Source organism: Hippopotamus amphibius, chromosome 5 (genome assembly GCF_030028045.1).
Source record: "Hippopotamus amphibius kiboko isolate mHipAmp2 chromosome 5, mHipAmp2.hap2, whole genome shotgun sequence".
In the NCBI taxonomy this organism is placed as follows: domain Eukaryota; kingdom Metazoa; phylum Chordata; class Mammalia; order Artiodactyla; family Hippopotamidae; genus Hippopotamus; species Hippopotamus amphibius.
The window spans coordinates 27,026,424-27,045,997 of record NC_080190.1 but is presented as its reverse complement, the minus strand read 5'-3'; the positions used below and the strand labels follow the sequence as shown (position 1 = coordinate 27,045,997).

At 56.4% G+C, this 19,574-nt stretch overlaps 3 protein-coding genes across 7 annotated transcripts in view; 1 reads left to right on the top strand and 2 right to left on the bottom strand.

The window, feature by feature from the left end:
- The window catches only part of PDCD11 (programmed cell death 11), a 43,020-nt gene extending 37,239 nt beyond the window's left edge, over positions 1-5,781 (top strand). For 2 of the 3 annotated variants that reach the window (XM_057735503.1, XM_057735504.1), the window contains exons 29-36: positions 265-571; positions 796-912; positions 1,605-1,754; positions 1,975-2,225; positions 2,897-3,065; positions 3,599-3,752; positions 4,536-4,701; positions 5,440-5,781. In XM_057735503.1, the coding sequence (XP_057591486.1) occupies positions 265-571; positions 796-912; positions 1,605-1,754; positions 1,975-2,225; positions 2,897-3,065; positions 3,599-3,752; positions 4,536-4,701; positions 5,440-5,611 (1,486 nt within the window). In that variant the 3' untranslated portion in view covers positions 5,612-5,781. The remainder of the gene's footprint in view (positions 1-264; positions 572-795; positions 913-1,604; positions 1,755-1,974; positions 2,226-2,896; positions 3,066-3,598; positions 3,753-4,535; positions 4,702-5,439) is intronic. The other variant, XM_057735505.1, reaches the window with a different exon arrangement.
- A 1,471-nt stretch (positions 5,782-7,252) lies between these two features.
- CALHM2 (calcium homeostasis modulator family member 2) lies at positions 7,253-12,717 on the bottom strand. 3 transcript variants are annotated; one of them, XM_057735506.1, is made up of 4 exons: positions 12,403-12,717; positions 10,930-11,024; positions 9,620-10,317; positions 7,253-8,314 (listed from the first exon to the last, which is right to left on the bottom strand). In XM_057735506.1, exons 3-4 carry the CDS (start codon positions 10,172-10,174, stop codon positions 7,898-7,900), a joined length of 972 nt encoding a protein of 323 aa, XP_057591489.1. In that variant the 5' UTR covers positions 10,175-10,317; positions 10,930-11,024; positions 12,403-12,717; the 3' UTR covers positions 7,253-7,897. The 3 variants fall into 3 exon arrangements, with proteins under 3 accessions (XP_057591489.1, XP_057591490.1, XP_057591491.1); XM_057735507.1 differs by having other exon boundaries at positions 9,620-11,024; XM_057735508.1 differs by lacking the exon at positions 10,930-11,024.
- A 2,829-nt stretch (positions 12,718-15,546) lies between these two features.
- CALHM1 (calcium homeostasis modulator 1) lies at positions 15,547-19,218 on the bottom strand. The gene is made up of 2 exons (XM_057734117.1): positions 18,667-19,218; positions 15,547-16,029 (listed from the first exon to the last, which is right to left on the bottom strand). The coding sequence occupies exons 1-2, from the start codon at positions 19,216-19,218 to the stop codon at positions 15,547-15,549; spliced, it is 1,035 nt and encodes a 344-aa protein (XP_057590100.1).
- Between the last annotated feature and the right edge of the window lie 356 nt (positions 19,219-19,574).

Genomic DNA, 19,574 nt, shown 5'->3' with positions numbered 1-19,574 from the left:
CATACAATAAACTGCATATATTTAAAGTGTACCATTTGATATTTTTTTTCTTATTAGTGTATATATGGCAGTCCCAATCTCCCAAGCCCTCTGTGTTTTCTACTGAGCATGGTCCAATGTGCAGATCGTTCCTAAGATTACTGGATAGGTTCCAAGGCAGATGGAGGCAGGGCCTGGAAGACTGTGGGCTGCTTGCTGTGACCATTGCATGTTGCACTCGTTGTGTCGTCCTCGTTGTGCACTCGCCCTGTCTCCCTGTCGTAGCCTGAACCACCGGGAGAACCAGGTAGAGCTGTCCTTACTCCCCGGTGACACTGGAAAGCCGGACGTGTTTTCTGCCTCCCTGGGACTGCCACTTCCGAAGCAAGAGGGGAGGGAGACAGAGGCAGAGGAGAGAGGCCACAGAGGAGACGAGAAGAAAGAGGAGAGGAAACATCAGAAACAGAAAGAGAAGAGGACTGGGAAGGGGCAGGAGGGGGCACAGCTGCCCAGCAAGGAGAAGAGAGAGCCCCGGAACCCCCAGGTGAAGAAGCTGGGCAGGCGGCCGCACCCGGAGTCTGGCCGTGAGCAGGTAGGGCCCTCGGGGAGGATGGCCTCCGGTCACGGGAAGAGAGAGCCTTTCAGAAGCTGTCGGGCTGCTGCCTCGCCTCAGCCTCTTGGACTGAGAGTGGCTGAGTTTGGGTGGGCACTGGCTGCTGCCGGGAGTGGGGGGGCGGGGGGCGGGCACCCCCTGGGCCGCGGAGGGCGCCCCTGGGCAAGGAGCTGGCTCAGCATCGTCCCCACCTGTCACCCCAGGGGAGTGGGAACAAGAAGCAGAAGAAGGCCGCCCCGTCGGAGGAGGATGACAGTGGTGTGGAAGTGTATTACCGGGAAGGAGAAGAGGAGATGGAAGACAGGACTGTGCTGCCCAAGGTGAGCGGCGGCCGAAAGGGGGGAGAAAGGGCCGCTCTGGAGGGAAGTCCCTGGGCTCCTGCCTGAGGGCTGGGCTGTCCTCAGCACCACCCTCTGGTCTTCATTTTCTATAAAATGCGAGAAGGCAGGGCGGCTGGTGTCCTCAGTTGGTTATCAGCTCCTAAGGACAGGGCCCCTGCTGTACCTATTGAGTGGGCTGTAAAAGTCAATCCTAGCCAATGTTTATTAGGTGGAACGGAATTAAATTAGTGGGGGATGGGGGGCGGGGTGGGCAGAGAAAGGCTGCTTCGTCTGTCTGAGCCTGTGTCCCACTCTGAGAAATGAGGACAGCACTCCTGGAACTGAGGATGGGTGTGGAAGGGCTTCCCAGACTTTAGGTGTCACATCCCTGGCGCCCTCAGAACATGTGTCATACCTGTGTCCTGGCTCTCCTGCTGTTTTATACATGCACGTTTATATGTATGCATGGGTAGCTTTCAAAAAATTATTACTTAAATTTACTTAATTACAAAGAAAGCTTTTATGTCACTCTTGTAAAGTTGCCCCACTGGACTGGGGCCCAGCCTGGCCCTGGGAGCAGGGAAAAGGGCTCTGGGCACCATGGGAATCCCTGTTCCTCCGGGTGGGAAGGGGCTGGGGAACGGGCGGCCTGGGTGCAGTGCTTTTTTTCACATGCACTTGTGATCCTCCAGGAGAAGCAGACCAGGCCGGCAGAAGCACCCCGGCTACAACTGTCTTCTGGCTTCATGTGGGATGTGGGGCTGGACACTCTGACCCCAGCCTTGCCGCCTCGCAGAGAGAGCTCCGACAGCGAGGAGGAGGAGGAGCCAGAGCAAGCCACGGTGCCGTATTTTCCAGAGCTTTGTCCTTTTTGCAGGGACCCTTGGCGCCAGTCTCCCGTGCTCTGTCCCAGCCCAGGTGTCTCTTCCAGGGGGTGGGGCCCTCTCAGGCTGGGAGGATTTACAGAGCTCGGGGACGGCCCTGCCAGCTGCTAGCTTCCACCGCAGAGCTGCCCGGGTCTGAGGAACAGAGATGACTCACTTGCTGCTCTGCCTTCCGCAGCAGAAGAAGAAAAGCAAGAAGGAGAGGGCGCTGGAGAGGCAGAAGGCAGAGAAAGAGCTGTCCCGCATTGAGGAAGCGCTGATGGACCCTGGGCGGCAGCCGGAGTCAGCAGATGACTTTGACCGACTCGTGCTGAGCTCCCCCAACAGCTCCATCCTGTGGCTGCAGTACATGGCCTTCCACCTGCAGGCCACGGAGATCGAGAAGGCCCGGGCCGTGGCCGAGAGGGCGCTCAAGACCATCTCCTTCAGGTCCTGGCTATGCCCTCCTGCTTTGGGGCCCTGTCTTTGCATAAGAAGGGCCATGTCTCCTTGCTGCCAGCAGGGGCCCAGGCTCTTTCTCAGAGATGTGCTGTCTGTGAAATAGATCTGCTCATTTATATTTTATAGTCCTCTTCACTGAGATAGCTAAGGGAAACATTTACATGAGTCCTGGCCCCTCAGTTAGGTGCCCCACTTGGAGCAGAAGGACAGGAGGGAAAACACCTCTCCACGTACCTGGGGGAAAACTCTGTCAGTGACCATTTCCCAGGCAGAGGGTAGAGCAGGTTTCCCAGACACTAGTGAAGAGGGATAGCGCTCCTTTGCATCATTCTCTTGGTGTGTGGGGAGATTCAGACCACGGATTCTGCTCCTTCCAGCCCAGACCTCAGGCCAGTTTGAGATTTGGTAGGTTTCCTTCCCGGGAGTGGAGGCAGAAGGCAGGGGGAGCCCCAGACCCTGCAGTCATGGAGTTGGGGTTCCTGCTTCTGTGTGAGCTGCAGCAGGGACAGGGCTTCTCCGTGCCTGCACTTGGGGGTGGGAACCAAGGACATGGGTGGAGCCTGGGGAGAAGGATGTAGTTAGTTTCAGTCTCCAGATAGGAGTGGGGGGCTCATCGGGCTGAGATTTTGGAGCTCATGTGCTGACTGCTCTCTCTCCAGAGAGGAACAGGAGAAGCTGAATGTGTGGGTGGCCCTGCTGAACCTAGAAAACATGTACGGCTCCCAGGAGTCACTGACCAAGGTCTTCGAGCGGGCTGTGCAGTACAACGAGCCTCTCAAGGTCTTTCTCCATCTGGCTGACATCTATACCAAGTCAGAGAAATTCCAGGTAGGAGTCTGGGCCAGGCAGCTGGCCGCCTGAGGGCCCTCAGCTGCTCAGAAACAAGCTCCTGGGAGTCCCAGAGGCAGCGGGGAAGGCTTGGGGGAGAACCCCTCTATCTGGACCCAGTCCTGCCCCAGGCTTGCTCATCTTCCAGGTGGAAGAAGTCGTTTCCCCCACCTGTGCTTTAGGAGTGTGGGGCCAGGACAAAGGAAGGGAAGGGACAGCAGACCCTTGGGGTGTATCCCTTGGGCTGCCAACAGGGGTGTCACAGACGAGGCGACAGAGCCCAGCAGCCCCTTTCCGTCTCCCCCTGCACCCTCGTCATGCTTACATTCTCTCTTCTAGTCTTAGGACCCCCTCCCGGTACAGGGTTAGGAGGGAGACTCCCCGTCATGTGTGACTGCCCTCTCCCCTCCCTCAGGCCTGGATACTGATGGGGTCTGTGAGCCCCGGTCTAGCTTCCCACGCACGTAGCTGCCTGTCTCTGTCGTTGCCGCCTGTCTCACCACTCTCCTTAGGTTATGCCTTCTCTCCCACAGGAAGCTGGTGAACTCTACAACCGGATGCTGAAACGTTTCAGGCAGGAGAAAGCTGTCTGGATCAAATATGGCGCGTTTCTTCTGCGGAGGGGCCAGGCTGGGGCCAGTCACAGTGCCATGCAGCGAGCCCTCGAGTGCCTGCCCAAGAAAGAGCGTGAGTGCTCCTTCCCACCCACTGGCCTAATGCCTGAGCACGTATCTCATCCCTGGGCAGAGGGATGAGGGTCTTCTTTTCCAAGGGCTGGTGTTAGGAAAGCCTTGTAGAGGGCACATAGCTATCTCTCTGTTGATTATATGCTCGAGAGCATAGCTTGTGTTGCATTTTATTTATTTTATTGGCTGTGTTGGGTCTTTGTTGCTGCACACAGCTTTTTCTAGTTGTGGCGGATGGGGGCCACTCTTCGTTATGGTGCGTGGGCTTCTCATTGCAGTGGCTTCTTTTGTTGTGGAGCACAGGCTCTAGATGCACAGGCTTCAGTAGTTGCAGCACCTGGGCTCAGTAGTTATGGCTCTGAGGCATCTGGCATCTTCATGGACCAGGGATCGAACCAGTGTCCCCTGCATTGGCAGGTGGATTCTAAACCACTGTGCCACCAAGGGAGTCCTCATGTTGCATTTTAAATGCTAGACTCCGAAGGTAGAGGAACAAAAAGGAATTAGCACTAATTCTTTTGCCTTTGCTTGCCCCATTGCCCACATCCCATCCCTCAGTTCCCCCTTCTGGGCCTGGAGAGTAGGATATCTGCTGTTGGAAGTCATAGATCAGTGCCCATCTGTGTATTTGGCCCTAAACCCACCCCACTGTCCCTTTTGTTATCACCTAGGTCTTAGGACCCAGGAGCAGGGAATCAGACATTGGACTCTGTCCCTGTAGTGTATTGTGTTGTAATAAGGGCATCTGTCTGCTTTCTGTGTCTGAGCTGTCCTCTCCCTGCAGATGTGGATGTGATCTCTAAGTTTGCCCAGCTTGAGTTCCAGCTGGGTGATGCAGAGCGCGCCAAAGCCATTTTCGAGAGCACGCTGAGCACCTACCCAAAGCGCACAGATGTGTGGTCGGTCTACATTGACATGATCATCAAGCATGGCAGCCAGAAGGAAGTCCGGTGAGAGGGGAGGACAGGCTGAGGCCTAACTGCCCATGGTGGGTGGGGACATTGGCCTCTCAGAGGAGTTTAACCCCACAGCAGCTCCCAGCACCCCAGTTCTCTTACTCTGTCTAGAAAAACGGCTTTGACATGACATGTCCTATGACATTCACATTTCCAATTTCTTTTCTACTTCCGTGGCCAGCCTCTGGTCTGGCTGGAACCCTGGATGGGAGGTAGGCTGGCCCCAGGCCTGGGAGTCAGGAGACTTGTGTTTTCTTCATAATGAACACTGAGCCTGGCCCTTGTTGTAGAGAATGTTCACAGGCATGATCTCCCCAGTAACTAACTGCCTGCATCCCCCCAAGACAGGGAGGATTAGAGATGGGTGGACTGAGGTCCAGGAAGAACTGGTGCCTCGCCCAAGCTCATCAGTGAGTTTCAAGCAGAGCTTTCCTCACAGATCCACACCTCATTAGCTATCCCCGTCCCATTAGCTTTGTCCTGATTCAGTGTGTGACTTCAGGCTAGTAAGTCCTTTAACATTTCTGTCTGCTCCTCTGAAAAGTGAGGGTGGTGTTCTCTCTCTCCATGGACTTGATGGGAGTTTATAAAGGGAATAAAAATAAAGGTAGACGTGGGAGTGCTGGGTGACAGAGGCCCTGGCTCCAGAGCCTGAGAGCACGTGGGTGAAGGTTAGGCAGGCATTGTGTGTCCGGGGACCAACAGGCAAAAGTCAGCTGCTCTCTCTCCCAGGGACATCTTTGAGCGGGTCATTCACCTGAGCCTGGCCCCCAAGAGGATGAAATTCTTCTTCAAGCGCTACCTGGACTATGAGAAGCAACACGGCACCGAGAAGGATGTGCAGGCAGTGAAGGCGAAGGCCCTGGAATATGTGGAGGCTAAGAGCTCCGTGACGGAGGACTAGGGGCTGGCTGGCCCCAGGGGCACTGGCGGCAGTGGGCCAGCCCGGCCGACCCTCAGGCACCTGGGCAGTTGAAAAACTGTGGTGCCTGAGGACTCTATTTAAGTGCTGCTTTTTTTGCAGCATCCTTGGGGTAAATCCGGTCAAGGTAAAAAAGAATTTGAGATTTCTTATAATTCCTTTTTGCTTGTTTATTAAGAACCAATGTATTTCATCTTTTTTTCTTTTCTGGGGCTACTCAGTGGTTGCAGGCGGCAGGCTCCTGGGCTCCCAGAAAAGCTAAGAGTCTCTCCTTCATGGGAGGTCCCTGGGGAGCAAGAATGGAGGACTGACTCCCAACGACCCTGTAGTCAGGATCCCACTTTGGCCCTGGCAGGCTCTCGGTCCAGCTAGGGGGAGGCAGCAGCGTCCGGGGCGTTGGCCGCTCTCCTAGATCGCGGAGTCTCTGGGCATTCCCTCAGCCTCAGCACAGCTGGTACCTTGTGCACCTTTGTGGAGGCTGTGAGCCTGGGACAGGAGGACAAAGGTGGAGCCCACAAGGGAAAATTAGGGAACCTGGGTACTGGAAAGCGACCGGTATTGGCTCAAACCACCCGGTGAGGTCTCCTTCCAGGGCAACTGAGGCCAGATTACCCAACCTCTCTAAATTGGCTCCCTCATTTGTGAAATGAGGTTTAAAAGTCCTGCTTGAAGGGTTTTGTGCATTAAGTCAGAGTGCGTATGTGGTGCGCTGCCACAGGACCTGGCACGTGGGAGGCTCAGTGGGGACCTGGACCCACGTGCTGTGTGGCTTTGGGAGAGCTTCAATTTCTCTGTTTCCCTGTCGCTCCCCTGAGGAGAGCTTGCTGGGCAGAGGGCCTGGATTGACTTGGGGGTTGTTCCTTGCGTCCTGAGGGAGAGGGGACATGACCGGCCCACTACACCCCCACCTCCCTGGAAAATTCCCAGAAAGACGGTCTCTCTGCCTGCTTGGATAACTAATAATCCTATATGTTCCAGAATTCTTAGAGGCCAGCACAGACCCAGCTAGTTGTTGAAGCCAGTTCATTTTTGGTTTGGTCTTAAGGGAATTAAAAGTTTTCTGGGGCAGAGCTTTAAGTGTCCTGAGAGCCAAGAGCTTTTCCGTGGGAAATGACTGAGTCATATGCCAGAAAGCAGGACAGGGACAAGGGAGAGAGCATCAGAGGTTTTAGAGGTGGAGTGCTCAGGCAGGGGCGGGCATGGAGGGAGGTATGTTCTTGGTCATTAGCTCCAGGTTATGAGAGCTAGACTGCCCTACTGGGTGCAAGGGCAGGATCTGCTGACTCTTGAAGTTTAAACCGAGATTCCCCCTGAGAAAGGCCAGGTTCCGTTTGTTCCCCAGATCAAGTCAGATGACTGAACCCAGTTAAGAGATCGTTAGCCCTAGGGCCTTCCTGCATGTGGGAACACCTGGCTCTGCCTCCACCCCAGCCCTCTCTTCCATCTGTTTCAGTCTGCCCAGAGTCTCTGTCCTCTTCCCTCCCTGGGAATGAGATTTGGGCCTGTCCCCAGGACCTCCAGCCTGCTGTGGCATGGCCCATCCAATCATGCAGACACCAAGCTAGTCCTTTATACTAAGAAAAGCTTTATCAAAAATTTATATAAAATAAAGCTAGAGGCATACATTGGAGGGCTGCTTCCCAGCTGAGCAGCACTGAGCCAGGTGTCCATATGAAGTTACACACAAGTGAACTGCACAGTGTTCTGCACAAGGAGCCTGCTGGTGAGTTTCACTGTCACCTGGCTCTGCTTGCCAGGGCTTCCCAGACTGGTGGGACTGAGTTCTCAGGCTGGTGGGACTGGGTCCCACCAGTCAAAGGTCATCCACGTCATAGTTAATTAAGGACCAGTTCTGGGAAAGGGTCTTTTCTCCAAAGCTGTTGACCAGCTGGCTGGTGGCAACAGGAGAGGGAACTTCTTCAGGTCTGAGAGCCTTCCTGCCAGAGCCGACCGCATTGTCTACTAGCTCTCACATCTGCACCCCAGTTTTACTTTGTGTTCCTTTTTTCTGCCTGTTTCCCCCAAAAGCTATGGTTAAAAAAAATCCGCTCTGGGGAATTCCCTGGCTCTCCAGTAGTTGGGACTCTGCTTTCACTGCTGAGGGGGCGGGTTCAGTCCATGGTAGGGGAACTAAGATCCCACAAGCCAAACGTGGCCAAAAAAAAAAAAAAAGAAAAGAAGAAGTCCACTCATGCTGATGTGAGCAAGCACTGGGGCTTAGTTTGGGACCAAGTAGTGTCACTGGCAAAGAGTATGGAAAGAGGACCCTCAGGAGGCGAGCAGGACCATCTCTGTGTTGTCGGGTGCCGTGCCGTTGCCCACCAGACCCTGGGCCCACTTGTGCAGGCGGCTGTAGAGTGGGAGGCCCTGGTTCTCACGGTACAGATAGACGCCAGTGATGGCGTTCCACTGTGGCCGCGGCTGTGTGCCTTCCACAGGGAACTTGGCAACCAGCTCCTCGTCATCCTTGTTGAGCGCCACAAAGCCGAAGAAGCGGCGCACGTTGTTGGCGGCCAGCACCCGCGAGTGCACCTCGGCCGTGCGCTGGAAGAGCTGGTCCTCGTTGGCCCGGTACTGCGCCCAGTAGGCCTCCTGGCGGTAGCTGAGTGGTGAGCAGCAGTGCTTGAGGCACTTGGTCAGGAACACCAGGATGGCCACCACGCCGATGAGCAGCCACCCGAAGAGCTGGCCAGAGAAGGGGCGGGGTTGAGGGCGGGCAAGGAGCTGCCTGGTCCCCCACCCGCTCTGGGAAGAAGCGGCAGGAGCTGGTCAGGCTACGTGGGCTGGGCCGAACCTGACGTCTCCAGCCCCTGAGAGCTGGCTCTGTCACTTCCCTGGCCTCAGATTCGGCTCCTCTAAGGGCAGCCCTTGTGACTGTGATTCCTCCTCTTTGCCCTCACACCCCTGAGCTCACACCTTCTCTGTACTTAGATTAGCCTCCTGCAATTTCAGCTGCCATTCCTGTAGCCCCAAGGGCCCCCTCCTTGTCATCTCAGCCCACCAAAATCCAGCTCAATCTGCCAGGATCAGCTCAGATGCCACCTCCAGGGAGCCTTCAGAAATCCCTTCTGGGAGCAATCTTGCCTTCCCTGAGTCCCCCATGGCCTGGTTCCTCTCATATCATCACTCTCCGCCTTGTTTTGAAATCGCCCATATGCTTGTCTCACTTGGCTATGAGCCTATTGAGGGCTGGGACAGTCAAGGTCATTTTTGTTTCCCCGTTTAAGCCTGTACAGAGATCTGCGGGCATCTGAGCTTCGTCAAATACATTTTATTTCTCTCTCTACTATCTTCCATCTCCTTTGGTGCTGTCTCCAGCCCTGCTTCTCTACTTGTATTTCTTCTGTACCCAAGAGAAGCCCTTTAGAAAATCTGTGCTCTTTCCTAGCTCTCCCTCACGCCCTGTTTCTCTTACGTTAATACTTCGGCTGTTTTTCTGCTTCTGCCCAGGTCTCTGTCTTGCCCTCTCTCCCTGACCAAATCCACTCCTTTAGAACCAAGGCTAGGATCAGGGTGGCAGCTGCTGCTTCCTAACTGGACACCCCTTCCTGCCTCAAGGGATCCCCCTTCTATTAGCAATGTCTGAGGCTGACCCAGTGCTGGGCAGGGGCCTTTCCCGGGATAGCCCCCCAAGCCAGCCGCATTCCACTATCGGATCGTGGCCGACAGCACGTTTCATAAGATGGCGGGTGCTCAATCTGGCTGGAGCAAAGGGCTTAGTTCGTGACTGGGATCAAGGCTTGGTCTGAGCAAGAAGAACATTAGTGTTTAGAACTATCTGATTTGGGATGGCATTGACCCTTGCCCCACCAAGCACTAACCCATAGTTACCCAGCTCTGATGCCTGATGCTGATAATCTAGTGATTTCCTAGAGAGCTGAGCCCCTGAGGACCAACTCTAGCGGTTATACTGGGCCGTCCTGGCACCTCCCCACCAGCCACCTCGAAGGGGAGAAAGAAGAGGAGCTTCTTCCCTTGGCACAGCCTTACCTGGGACTCATACTTGAGCCTGCGGCTGACCTCCTCCCGGAAGCCTGACAGGTTGGCAGGACCCTCCCCACATGGGAACTTGGCCAGGATTTCTGTGGCCTGGGCCAGCGGGAAGCTGTCTTTCCCGGCTGTGAGTGAAGAGGGGTCCACGAACTCGCTGAGAGCACAGACGTAGGCCTCACCGCGCAGCAGAGAGATGACAGACCAGGTGACGGGGGCCACGGCCGCACGGCCCACGATGGAGCTTAGGAGGAGGAAGTTGGGGGCAGCCGAGCAGTTCTTGGTCCTCCGGTACTGGCACTCGGCAACCAGGTTCCAGGTGTGGTTGTTGAGGATGACGCCGATGAGGAAGAGGGCCAGGGCGGGCACCCCGATGGCTGTCAGCCCGTACAGGTAGTTCCGGGCTGGTGAGCAAGGACAGTGGAAAGCCACCACAGTGAACAGCTCCTGGCTGCCCACTGTGCCCAGTGCCACCAGCCCGTTGAAAATCATCACATCCTTGCTCTTGAAGAAGAGTGACAGGAAGCGGAAGTTCTCTGCAATCAGGGCTGCCATGGTGATGGGTCAGCTGTGGGACCGATGGCAAGGGTGGAGGCAGGAGGAGACTGAGACGATGGTTCCTGGTGGGACTAGGAGAGCGTGCAGGCTATGGGCACCTGAAGGCAGGGCACAGTCTCCATTTTATCCCCTGGTGTTCCCTGTGGGACAGTAGATGACTGATCAGTATTTGCCTCTGATAACAGGGACTGAGGGGATCTTGTGTAGCCAGGCTGGTGAGGAAGGAGACTCGGGGAGCCCCAGGGCCTGGGTGGAGTGAGAGTAGCCACTGTTCACTGAGCTCCTACTACGTGTCAGGCGCTTTACACCCCTCGTTGCCCATCGTCAGGATCCTGCCCTGAGCTGTGATGCGCCAGTGCACGTAGAGAAGCTGGGGGCTTCGCCGGGGTAAGTGCTTACCAGGCTCACATGTGAATGGCAGAGCTGAGGTTCAAGCTCAGGTCTATCTGCCTCAGACAATGAGGTTCTTGTCATCCCCACAAGCTTCCCTTGAGGTGGGGACTAGGAATGGCCCTGTGGCCCTGGGGACTGTGGGCTGTTGACTGGCTTTCCCTTTGGGATTCCAGGTACTGCTAATGTGCTGGGGGACCTAGGACTATTTGGAGGGTGTCTAGCCCATGGGTATAAAAGCTGCAGCAGGTGTCCTGATGGTTGAGGGACTTGGACTTGACCCTGTGGTATGGGGTCGGGTGGAGGAAGAGGCCTCCAGTCAGTGGTGAGCCTGGTGCAGCATCCCTGGAGCTCATAAGAACCTTTTCATTTTGGAGACCTCAGGCTCTGGACTGGTTTAGTAGGTCCTGGCTCTCAGCACACTTCATGACTTTTCTCTGGACCTCAGCGTCCTCATCTGTGAAAAGAGGATAAATCACTGTGGTCCTTGCTCTCCTCTTAGGAAAGGGAATAAATCACACCTGATAGTTGTCCTCTATGTGAAACCCTCCATCTCACCATGTCCAGTCCTGAGGGTGCCTCCCAGAGGTGAGGCGGATGGGGGGATGACTGTCCTTCCGGCAACGATCAGGAAACTACGGCCTCAAGAGGATAAGGTGCTCTGCTCAAAGCTATTCAAATATGGAGGGGCCCGGACAGGACTTTTGAGCATGACCTAAGGAGGCCTGGGAAGGTGGACAAGGCTGGTCAAGCTAAGCGAGCCCTCTGTTTTCCTGGTTTCCTCCTGACCTTGCTCTGGGCCCATCCTCAGGAACCCCGGCAAACCTCCCCTTCCCCACCTATTACCCTTTCCTTATGCAGCAGCCCTGTTCCACCCTGGTCCCTAGCCCTGGGGACCACCCAACCAGTCAGCAAAAGGAAGCCTTGATGAAGGCTAAGTGTTGGCCATACCCACCACCCTCTCTCCAGCCTGCTCTGCCTTAGTCTGGGTAGCAGCAGTGCTGGCAGCCCGCCAGGAAGTGGCCATGACCTCGGGCTCCAGCTGAGTTCTGCCCCAACTCCCTTCCCAGGCTCCACCCACACAGGCCAGGGTGTGGCCCCACGTTCTTCTCTCCATCTCTGGGATGAAAAACAAAAGTCCTCAGGCCAGAGGCAGCCGGGGAGAGGAGGGGCGGGGTGGGCAGCAAACAGAGGTGGGGAGACCTGCCGGTATTTCCTTCTGTGCCTCCTCTCTGGACCACCACCCCTGCTGGTCGCCGCCAAGGCTGCTAGATGGGCTGGTGCAGAGCCAGGTGACCACGAGGAGAAGAGATCCGATTTCTCCAACGCACTGCCTGGACCACCACCCCTGCTGGTCGCCGCCAAGGCTGCTAGATGGGCTGGTGCAGAGCCAGGTGACCACGAGGAGAAGAGATCCGATTTCTCCAACGCACTGCCTGGGGTCCCAGGGGGCTCCAGCCTAACTCTCTGAGAAAGAGAGTTTGTGATGTTGCTGGGGTGAACGGATTAAAGGCAGACCCCCTCCCTCTTCCTTCTCCCCTCTTGGCTTCAGGGCTCCTAATATGTGCCCCTGGGTTCAAAAACCATGGGGTACAAGATGCCTGAACACTGGTGGGTGGTGAGCAGAGGAAGGAACAGGCCATCTTCCGAGACTACTGCCCCTGGCTCCCAGGCCCGGGATGGGTCACACCCAGGCCCGGATGGGACCTCCACCAACAACAGTCAGGACAGGAAACAGGCGGCTGGGGAGTGGGGGCCTCAGCGAGGGGTCTGGCTCCCCAGGACAGTCCCTCTGGGCGGCCTCGGAGTGGCCCTGCCATGCTCCCCTTCCTTACCTGGGGTCAGCTGCAGGCACCAGGGGCCTTGGCCTCCTCGGGGCTGGGCTCTCCAAGTGGCGCGAGGACATCGGAGCTCCCGGGCGGCTGTGGGCCGGCCCGTGCCCTCGGCGGGCTCCCTCCCTCTTTGCTTCTGCCCGGGAGAGACCAGCAGGGCCTGGGGCTGGTGGTGTCCTCAGCAAAGTTTAACTCCAGAAGAGGCAGAACCTGGGGGATGGAGGGTGCGCACCAGCCAGTGGAAAAACAGCCTCCGGGCAGGCACCAGGCAAGGGGTGGGGGGGGGGCAGGGGGCGGGCGCGCGGGCGGCGCCGGGAGAGGAGAGGAAGTGCAGGCGCCTGTTCTGCTGCGGCCCGCCTGCCTGCTCGCCTGCCTTCTGAGGCTCCACACTCGTGGGACCCGTTCAGGGGACAGGCGGGGGGCCTCGGCCAGATCTGGCCTGGGCGTGCCCTCCAGGCCCGTTTCAGGAGCGCCCCCTGCTTAACCCCCACCGACAGAAGCTACCAGAACTGAGCCCTAAGCAGGGTTAGGGGAGAGGAGCCGTCAGGCTGACGCTGACTCCCGGCAGGTACGCAAAGCCAGGAGCCCCGCTCCCCTGTTCTGGCCCTTGTCCCGCAGAGCTGTCCTGCCCCTCTCGGAACAAACCCTCCTCCTGCTGGCTCTTCTGTCCCTACTTCTGCAGACTCCCCAAGGTGCTGCTTCAAATCTCAGGAGTGCTGATGAGAAAATTCTGGATTCTAAGGATTTTCTGAGGCCCTGTAGGCAGAGCTCTGACTGGTGGGAGGCAGGTTTCTCAAGGAAGCCCTTTGTAACAATCAGAGCTGCCCACCCTGTCCCAGAAAATGGTCTCTGGGAGTGTGCCAGCTGAGGCTGACAAGTCATGGGTCAGGGATGCTGAAGGGGGAGCCCTGTGCGAGGACAGTCTAGATGACCCCCAGGACCAAGGGAGAGACCCTTGGACCCCTGTCTGCTCTGCCTTGCTTGTGCTTCTGGGACCTTGGAACTCCTGAGTGACATGCTGGCCTCCCTGAGCTGGGCTTGTTCACGTGCAGGAATGAAGAGAAAAGGACCTGTGTTTATTTTTTCACATCCTACCATGTGCCAAACACAGTTCCAGATTCTTCCTCAAAAGTTATACTTTAACCTCACTATAATCCTGAGAAGCAGGTCTTTTTAACATCCATTTTACAGACAGACAACTGTGGGTCAGAGGGGTTGGGTGACTTGCTACAGGTTCCACAGCCCTAGTATTTGAACCCAGGTCTGCCTGACTTCACTCTTTCCTTCACATTTTGTACCTCCTCCCACTACATCTGAGCTGGCTTTTCCCACTGGAACCCCTCACTTCCCAGCTGCCAACACACCCCTGGTCTTTACCCATCTGAATCCTCCCCTAGAGCAAGTCCCACCTCCTGGAGGAGCCCTCCAGCCCACCTGAGCTTCCAGGGCTCACCCTCTTCCCAAATAATTAAAGGGAGGGAGACAGGGTCTCAGAAGTGGGACTAGAGGGAAGGATGTTATAGGGCTCAGGACCAAAATGAATGCTTAGATGAGCGGGATTTAGCTCTCAAAGATGTCTTGGGGGGGAAAGAAGCTCAACTTCTCGGTCCTCAGCTTCTGCCTTAACAAAGATAGCTCCGGTTCTTTACGTCCCCTCCCCTTATATCCAAGGGGAGGAGGAGGATAAGCCCTCACGTTTGGAAATCGATACACACATTATCTGCCAGGTACTGAGTGGCTACCACGTACCATGCACTTTACATACCTCACCCATTTAATGCTCACACAACCCATGAGGTAGAGGCCCCATCCCCACTGTGCAGATGAGGAAACTGAGGCACAGGAAATGAACCAAGGGACACACCTTGTAAGTGTTAGAGCCAGCATTTGACCCAATTCTGTTTCACTCTGGATTCTGAGCTCTTTCCACCCTAGGAAGCTCCCTCCCACCCCTCCACCCTCATCCCCACCTTGGGGCAGAGCCTCTGAGCACTTTAGAGGCCCCTCCCCAAGGGGTGGGGTCTCTGAGAAAACGGGAGACATCAGCCTCTTTTTCTAAATGATCAAGCTCTGGGAATGGTCTGATTTCTCCCTGAGACCTGGATGTGAGGGAGGTGTCAGGGTGGTTTCCAAGGACCCCTCCATGGGATGTGCTGTGGTCTGAATGTGTCCTCCCTAAATTCATATGTTGAATTTTAACCCCCAAAGGTGACAGTATTGGGGAGTGGGGCCTTTGGGAGGTGCTTGAGGCATGGGATTCATGGCTTATATAAGAGGCTCCAGAGAGCCCCCTAGCCCCTTCCCCTACATGAGGACACAAGTGAGAAGGCACCGGCCACCCACCAGGAAGAGGGCCTCCATCAGCACGTGACCATGGCAGTGCCACGATCTCGGACTTCCAGTCTCCGGAATTGTGAGAGAGGTCTCTGTGCATAAGCTACCCAGTCTGCCATATTTGTTACAGCAATTCAAACAAACTAAGACAGGGGGCCTTTCGTGCCCAGTGCTAAGTAAATGTGCAGTCCACCTTGATGATGTTGAGTGAACTCCATGGTGAGCCACACCTTGGCTGCATCTGAGCAAACCTAGCTTCTGGCATCTTGTCTTATTAACCGGGGCCAAAGGTGGGTCCCACCGGGTAAGGCTGTGTCATGTCCTTATGGCCTGCCTTGGCCCGCTCAGCCTCACGTAGGAGATTGGCCAAAATCAGAGGAATCCTGCTTCATGAGATGGCTAGACACCCTCCCACTCCCTGAGCCTTGGGCATAAGGGAACAGAGATTCTAAAAAATCACAGATGAGTGGATGCTGGGGCAAGGACGCTCCTAGGACCTGACAGGAGATGGTGGACCAGGGATGAAGTGGCCTGGGAGGGGCTGGGCAGGTGGGAGCTTGTCCCTCCCAAGCCAGTTCAGAACCCTTCTGACTGATACTGCTCGTGGCCCTGTTACCCCAGGGCCATCCAGGTTAGTGAGGTCCCCTTCCAGCTCCAAATTTCCTGCCTCAAATAGGCAAGCGAGTGTCCGGGCATATGGGTCTGCTCTGGGGCCTACTGCCAGCACTTGCAGCCTTCATTCTCCATCTGGTTTGGGGTCTGAGGAACTGTGGCCTCAGACCCCCCATTCCTGCCACTTCACCTGGCCGCGGATCACACTTTGCTGAAGTAGGTGGCCACCTCCTTGCGTGAAGGCCGGGGCTCGCCCCCAGCCCAGCCGTTGCCCACCGGCGGCTCCTCCTGGCCCAGCCGCAGGGGCGGCTTGCACTCGTGCCAGCTCGTGAGCAGCCTGTTCATGGTGCCCTGATCGGTGATGCCGCGCAGCTTCTCCCTCTCCTCGTCGGCACCGTCCGTGGCAGTGGGGACAGCCGAGTCGGCAGGGACTGCAGCCAGCGCCCCGTGGGCGTGACCCAGCGCCAGGTCATGGTTCATGGTCTCGAAGAACTGCTGGATACAGACCTTGGCGAAGGCCTTGGCGTGCTCCGTGCATGTCTCATCGAAGAGCTTGCGTTCAATGTCGATGTAGTGGGACCAGTACTTGCTTTTGAGGAAGGCGGCCTGCGTGAAGCAGGGCCGCACAGAGCGCACGATGAACGCCAGCAGTGTCGTCAGCAGCACGAAGGACCAGCCCAGTGCCTGCAGGCGAGAGAGGAGAGTCAGCCGGGCACCGCCCTGCGGCCTCCCGAGCCCGCCCCAAAGCACACTCCGCGTCAGGGCCTTCAGGGAAAAGAGCACGGACTGCGAAGCGCTAATGACGGCACCTCTTGCCTCCACTTCCTCTTCTGTAAAATGGGCATAGGTATACCCATCTCATGGAAATGAGACCACGTGAATCAAATGCCCTGTGTGTAGGCCTGGCACTCGATACACAGGAGTTAGCTGGGCAGACCTTGGAATTAGGCTGCCTGGGTTTGCCTGTCTCCACTACAGGTACATCCCAGAGATAATGGTGGCTTCTGCTCCAGGCCGTTACGATAAAGTGAACATTGCAATAGTGACTCACGAGACGTTTCTGGTTGCCCAGTGCATATAAAAGTTGTGTTTACACGGTACTGTAGTCTATTACGTGTGCAAAAGCATTATGTATAAAAAGCAATGTACATACCTTAATTTAAGAATACTTCATTGCTACAAAATGCTAACCATCATTTGAGCCTTCAGTAAATTATAGTAGTAACATCGAAGATCACTGACCACAGATTACCGTAACAAATAAAATAATGAAAAAGTCTGAAATAATGTAAGAATTGGCAAAGTGTGACACAGAGACACAAAGTGAGCAAAAGCTGTTGGAAAAATGGCTCCAATAGACTTGCTCAACGCAGGGTTGCCATGAACCTTCAACTTGTTGCAATATCTTCAAAGCCTAATGAAGTGAAGTGCAATAAAACGAGGTACACCTGTCCTTAACGGTAGACTTGGAGCAAAGAATCTACCTGCTCTGTGCCTCAGTTTCCCCACCTACAAAATGGGGCTGTGGATAGTACCTATCCCATTGGGTTGTTCTGAGGACTAAACATGATAGTCAACTTAGCGCAGTGCCTGGTACCTAGTTAGTGCGCAGTAACTGTTAGCCACTATAATTAGGCCAACCGGCCCTCATTGATCATGCTTCTTCCTTCAGAAAGCCTTCCTGACCGCCACAGTGACGTTTCCTCCTCTGAGTTCTGTGCCTCTCCTCTGGCTCCTGCTACGGTCTGCCTTTCAGTGGGCAGCACTCAGTCAGCCCCTCCTCTGCGTGGGCTCTGAGCTGGGCCCTCGGGGGTCACAGAGACAAATTGGACAACTGTTCAGATTCTGTGCTAAAGAGCACCAGAGGCTTGGGTGGTCGTTCTGTCCTCCCAGTGACTCACTGTGGGGAAGGCTGCTCCCCCAACTTGAGCTTCAGAGTCAACCCCAGTTGCACAGAGAAGCATTGGGCCAGATTGGGATGGGGGAGGCGGGGCAAACCTAAGTGTCTGCAGTGGCGGGGGGGTTGTGGCAGAGCAGCCACGGGGTGGGGAGCTGCGGAGCACGTGCTGGATGAGGACACGTGGGCCCTGCTGGGCTGAATCTCCTGAAGTTTCAAGTAAAGCTGGAAATCTCATTTTTTTTTTTTCATCGTTCATATTTTTTTATTTTTTTATTTTTTTTTATTTTTTGGGGGGGGGTACACCAGGTTTGAAAATCTCATTTTGATGTGAAAATTTCTGGGTTTTAGATGATGGGTTTTCATTCTAAAACTGAATTTCGAATTCAACCCCTGAAGCCCAAATGAAACAGGCAGCCTACCCTCTGGGGGCCATTTTAGTTTATGAGATGATGGTTTAAAGGTCAGGGGCGGGACAGCTGTCCCAGGCCCTGAGACCTGGGATGGTGGACAAGTGCCCACAGGAGAGGAGGGGCAGGTTGGAAGGGAGGCGGAGTCCCGATTGTACACTCAGAGTATGAGGTTCACACGGGCGCCTGGTGGCCACGAAAGCCCCACAGGGGAGAGTTTGGGCTGGAGGGCGAGCTGGGGTGTCTGGACTCGCCGGAGCAGAGTGTGCATGTTTCTCCAGGCTTGCAGGGCAGGCCTAGCCCCCTGGCCCCTCCCTGACAGCTTGGATCCCTGCCCAGGTCTTCCTCCCCACACACAGTGACTGCAGAGGAGGCCTGAGGGGCTGAGATGGGTGAGGGTCCAGAGGGGCAGAGGACATGGGAGTGGGGCTGGGGGAGCAGAGCTCTGGCTTCCCTCATCAGTGGGCCCTTCATCCCTGCATCCCAACAGTGCATCCCCCTCACTCAAGCCTCCCTTCTGGGGGCACTGGAGTCTCAGCTCCCACTCCCTGAGCCAGGAGGTGCCAGCTGGGGGCATTTGCCAGGGAAATGTACCCAAATGGCCCATCCACCCACTGGCCTCACCACTGCTCCAGCCTGGAAGAGGGAAAAGATGCAAATTCCCCCAGGCTTCCAAACTGGAGCTCAGATTGGAGGATGTGGGGCTGGCTGAATGGTTGGGTCCACTTTGCGGACCTCAGGACAGGGCACAGGCCTCCTTCCCCAGGTGGCACTGACCTGAGGAAAGGCACACGGCTCTGCCTTCAGAAGTCCTGGCCTCCTTTGGGGGAAATATGTCCCTGCCCCATGGAGTTCCATCTGAGGAGCGAGACCCATCCTGGCTGGGGGGCCCCATCTATTGGGGAAACATGACCACGCCCTGAGGAAGCCCCATTTCAAGCGGGAAGATGGGGTCCTTTCTGAGGGACCTGGTCTATGAGGGGAGATCCAGCCCAAGGCCATCTGGCCCCTCACCTGCGAGATGCAGCGCAGGTAGCGCATGGCCACCTCACGGGCCAGCAGCCAGTCGCCGTCATAGATCTCGGGGCAGGGCACCCGGGCCAGTAGGCGGGCGAGCTCGGGCGGGGAGAGGCCAGCCGCCAGGCTGCCATTGCCCAGCATGGTCACGGGCACAGCAGTGCAGAAGGCACAGAGGAAGCACTTGCCATCGAGCAGCGTGACGGCCACCCAGACGACGGGCGCGATGAGGGCACGCTGGGCCATGGAGCAGAACATGTAGCGCAGCACGGCGGGGTCCTTGGCCCGGCGGCCCGGCGGCCGCTTCCACTCTTCGGCCAGCATGGACACGTTGTTGTTCATGACCAGGCCGAGCAGGAAGAGCACCAGCGGTGGCGCCAGCAGAATGCCAGCGCTGTAGGCCGCGTTGTAGCCCGGCAGGCAGGGGCAGTTGAAGTCGAAGGCGGAGTACATCTGGGCGCTGGCCAGGGCCATGATGCCGCAGATGCCGTTCATGAAGGACTCCTGGTTGGACTGCAGGAACTGGAAGATCATCCGGAACTTGTCCATGGTGCCCCCCACGGGGCCTGCTGGCCTCCTCCCACCTCACCGCTGCCTCAGGATGGCCCCTGAGGCCCACTCTGCCCACTGGGTGCCCGCCTCATGGCTGGTTGCTCAGGGAGGAAGCTGAGGCCACTGTCTCTTTGAGGAAGCTTCTAAGTCAGGTGCTGGCCGAGAGGGCGCAGGTTGGCCAATCCCGTATGTGCAGCCAGAGTTCTGCCCCTCCCTGCCCCACCCCTGCTGGGCTTCTCTCTCTCCACAGCTGGTTCTGGCACTGGGAAACCACGAGGACCACGCCTGATAGGGACCAATTCTCTGTGGTTTGGGAGGAGCGCGGGGAAGGAGGCTTAGACTCGACTGGAAGA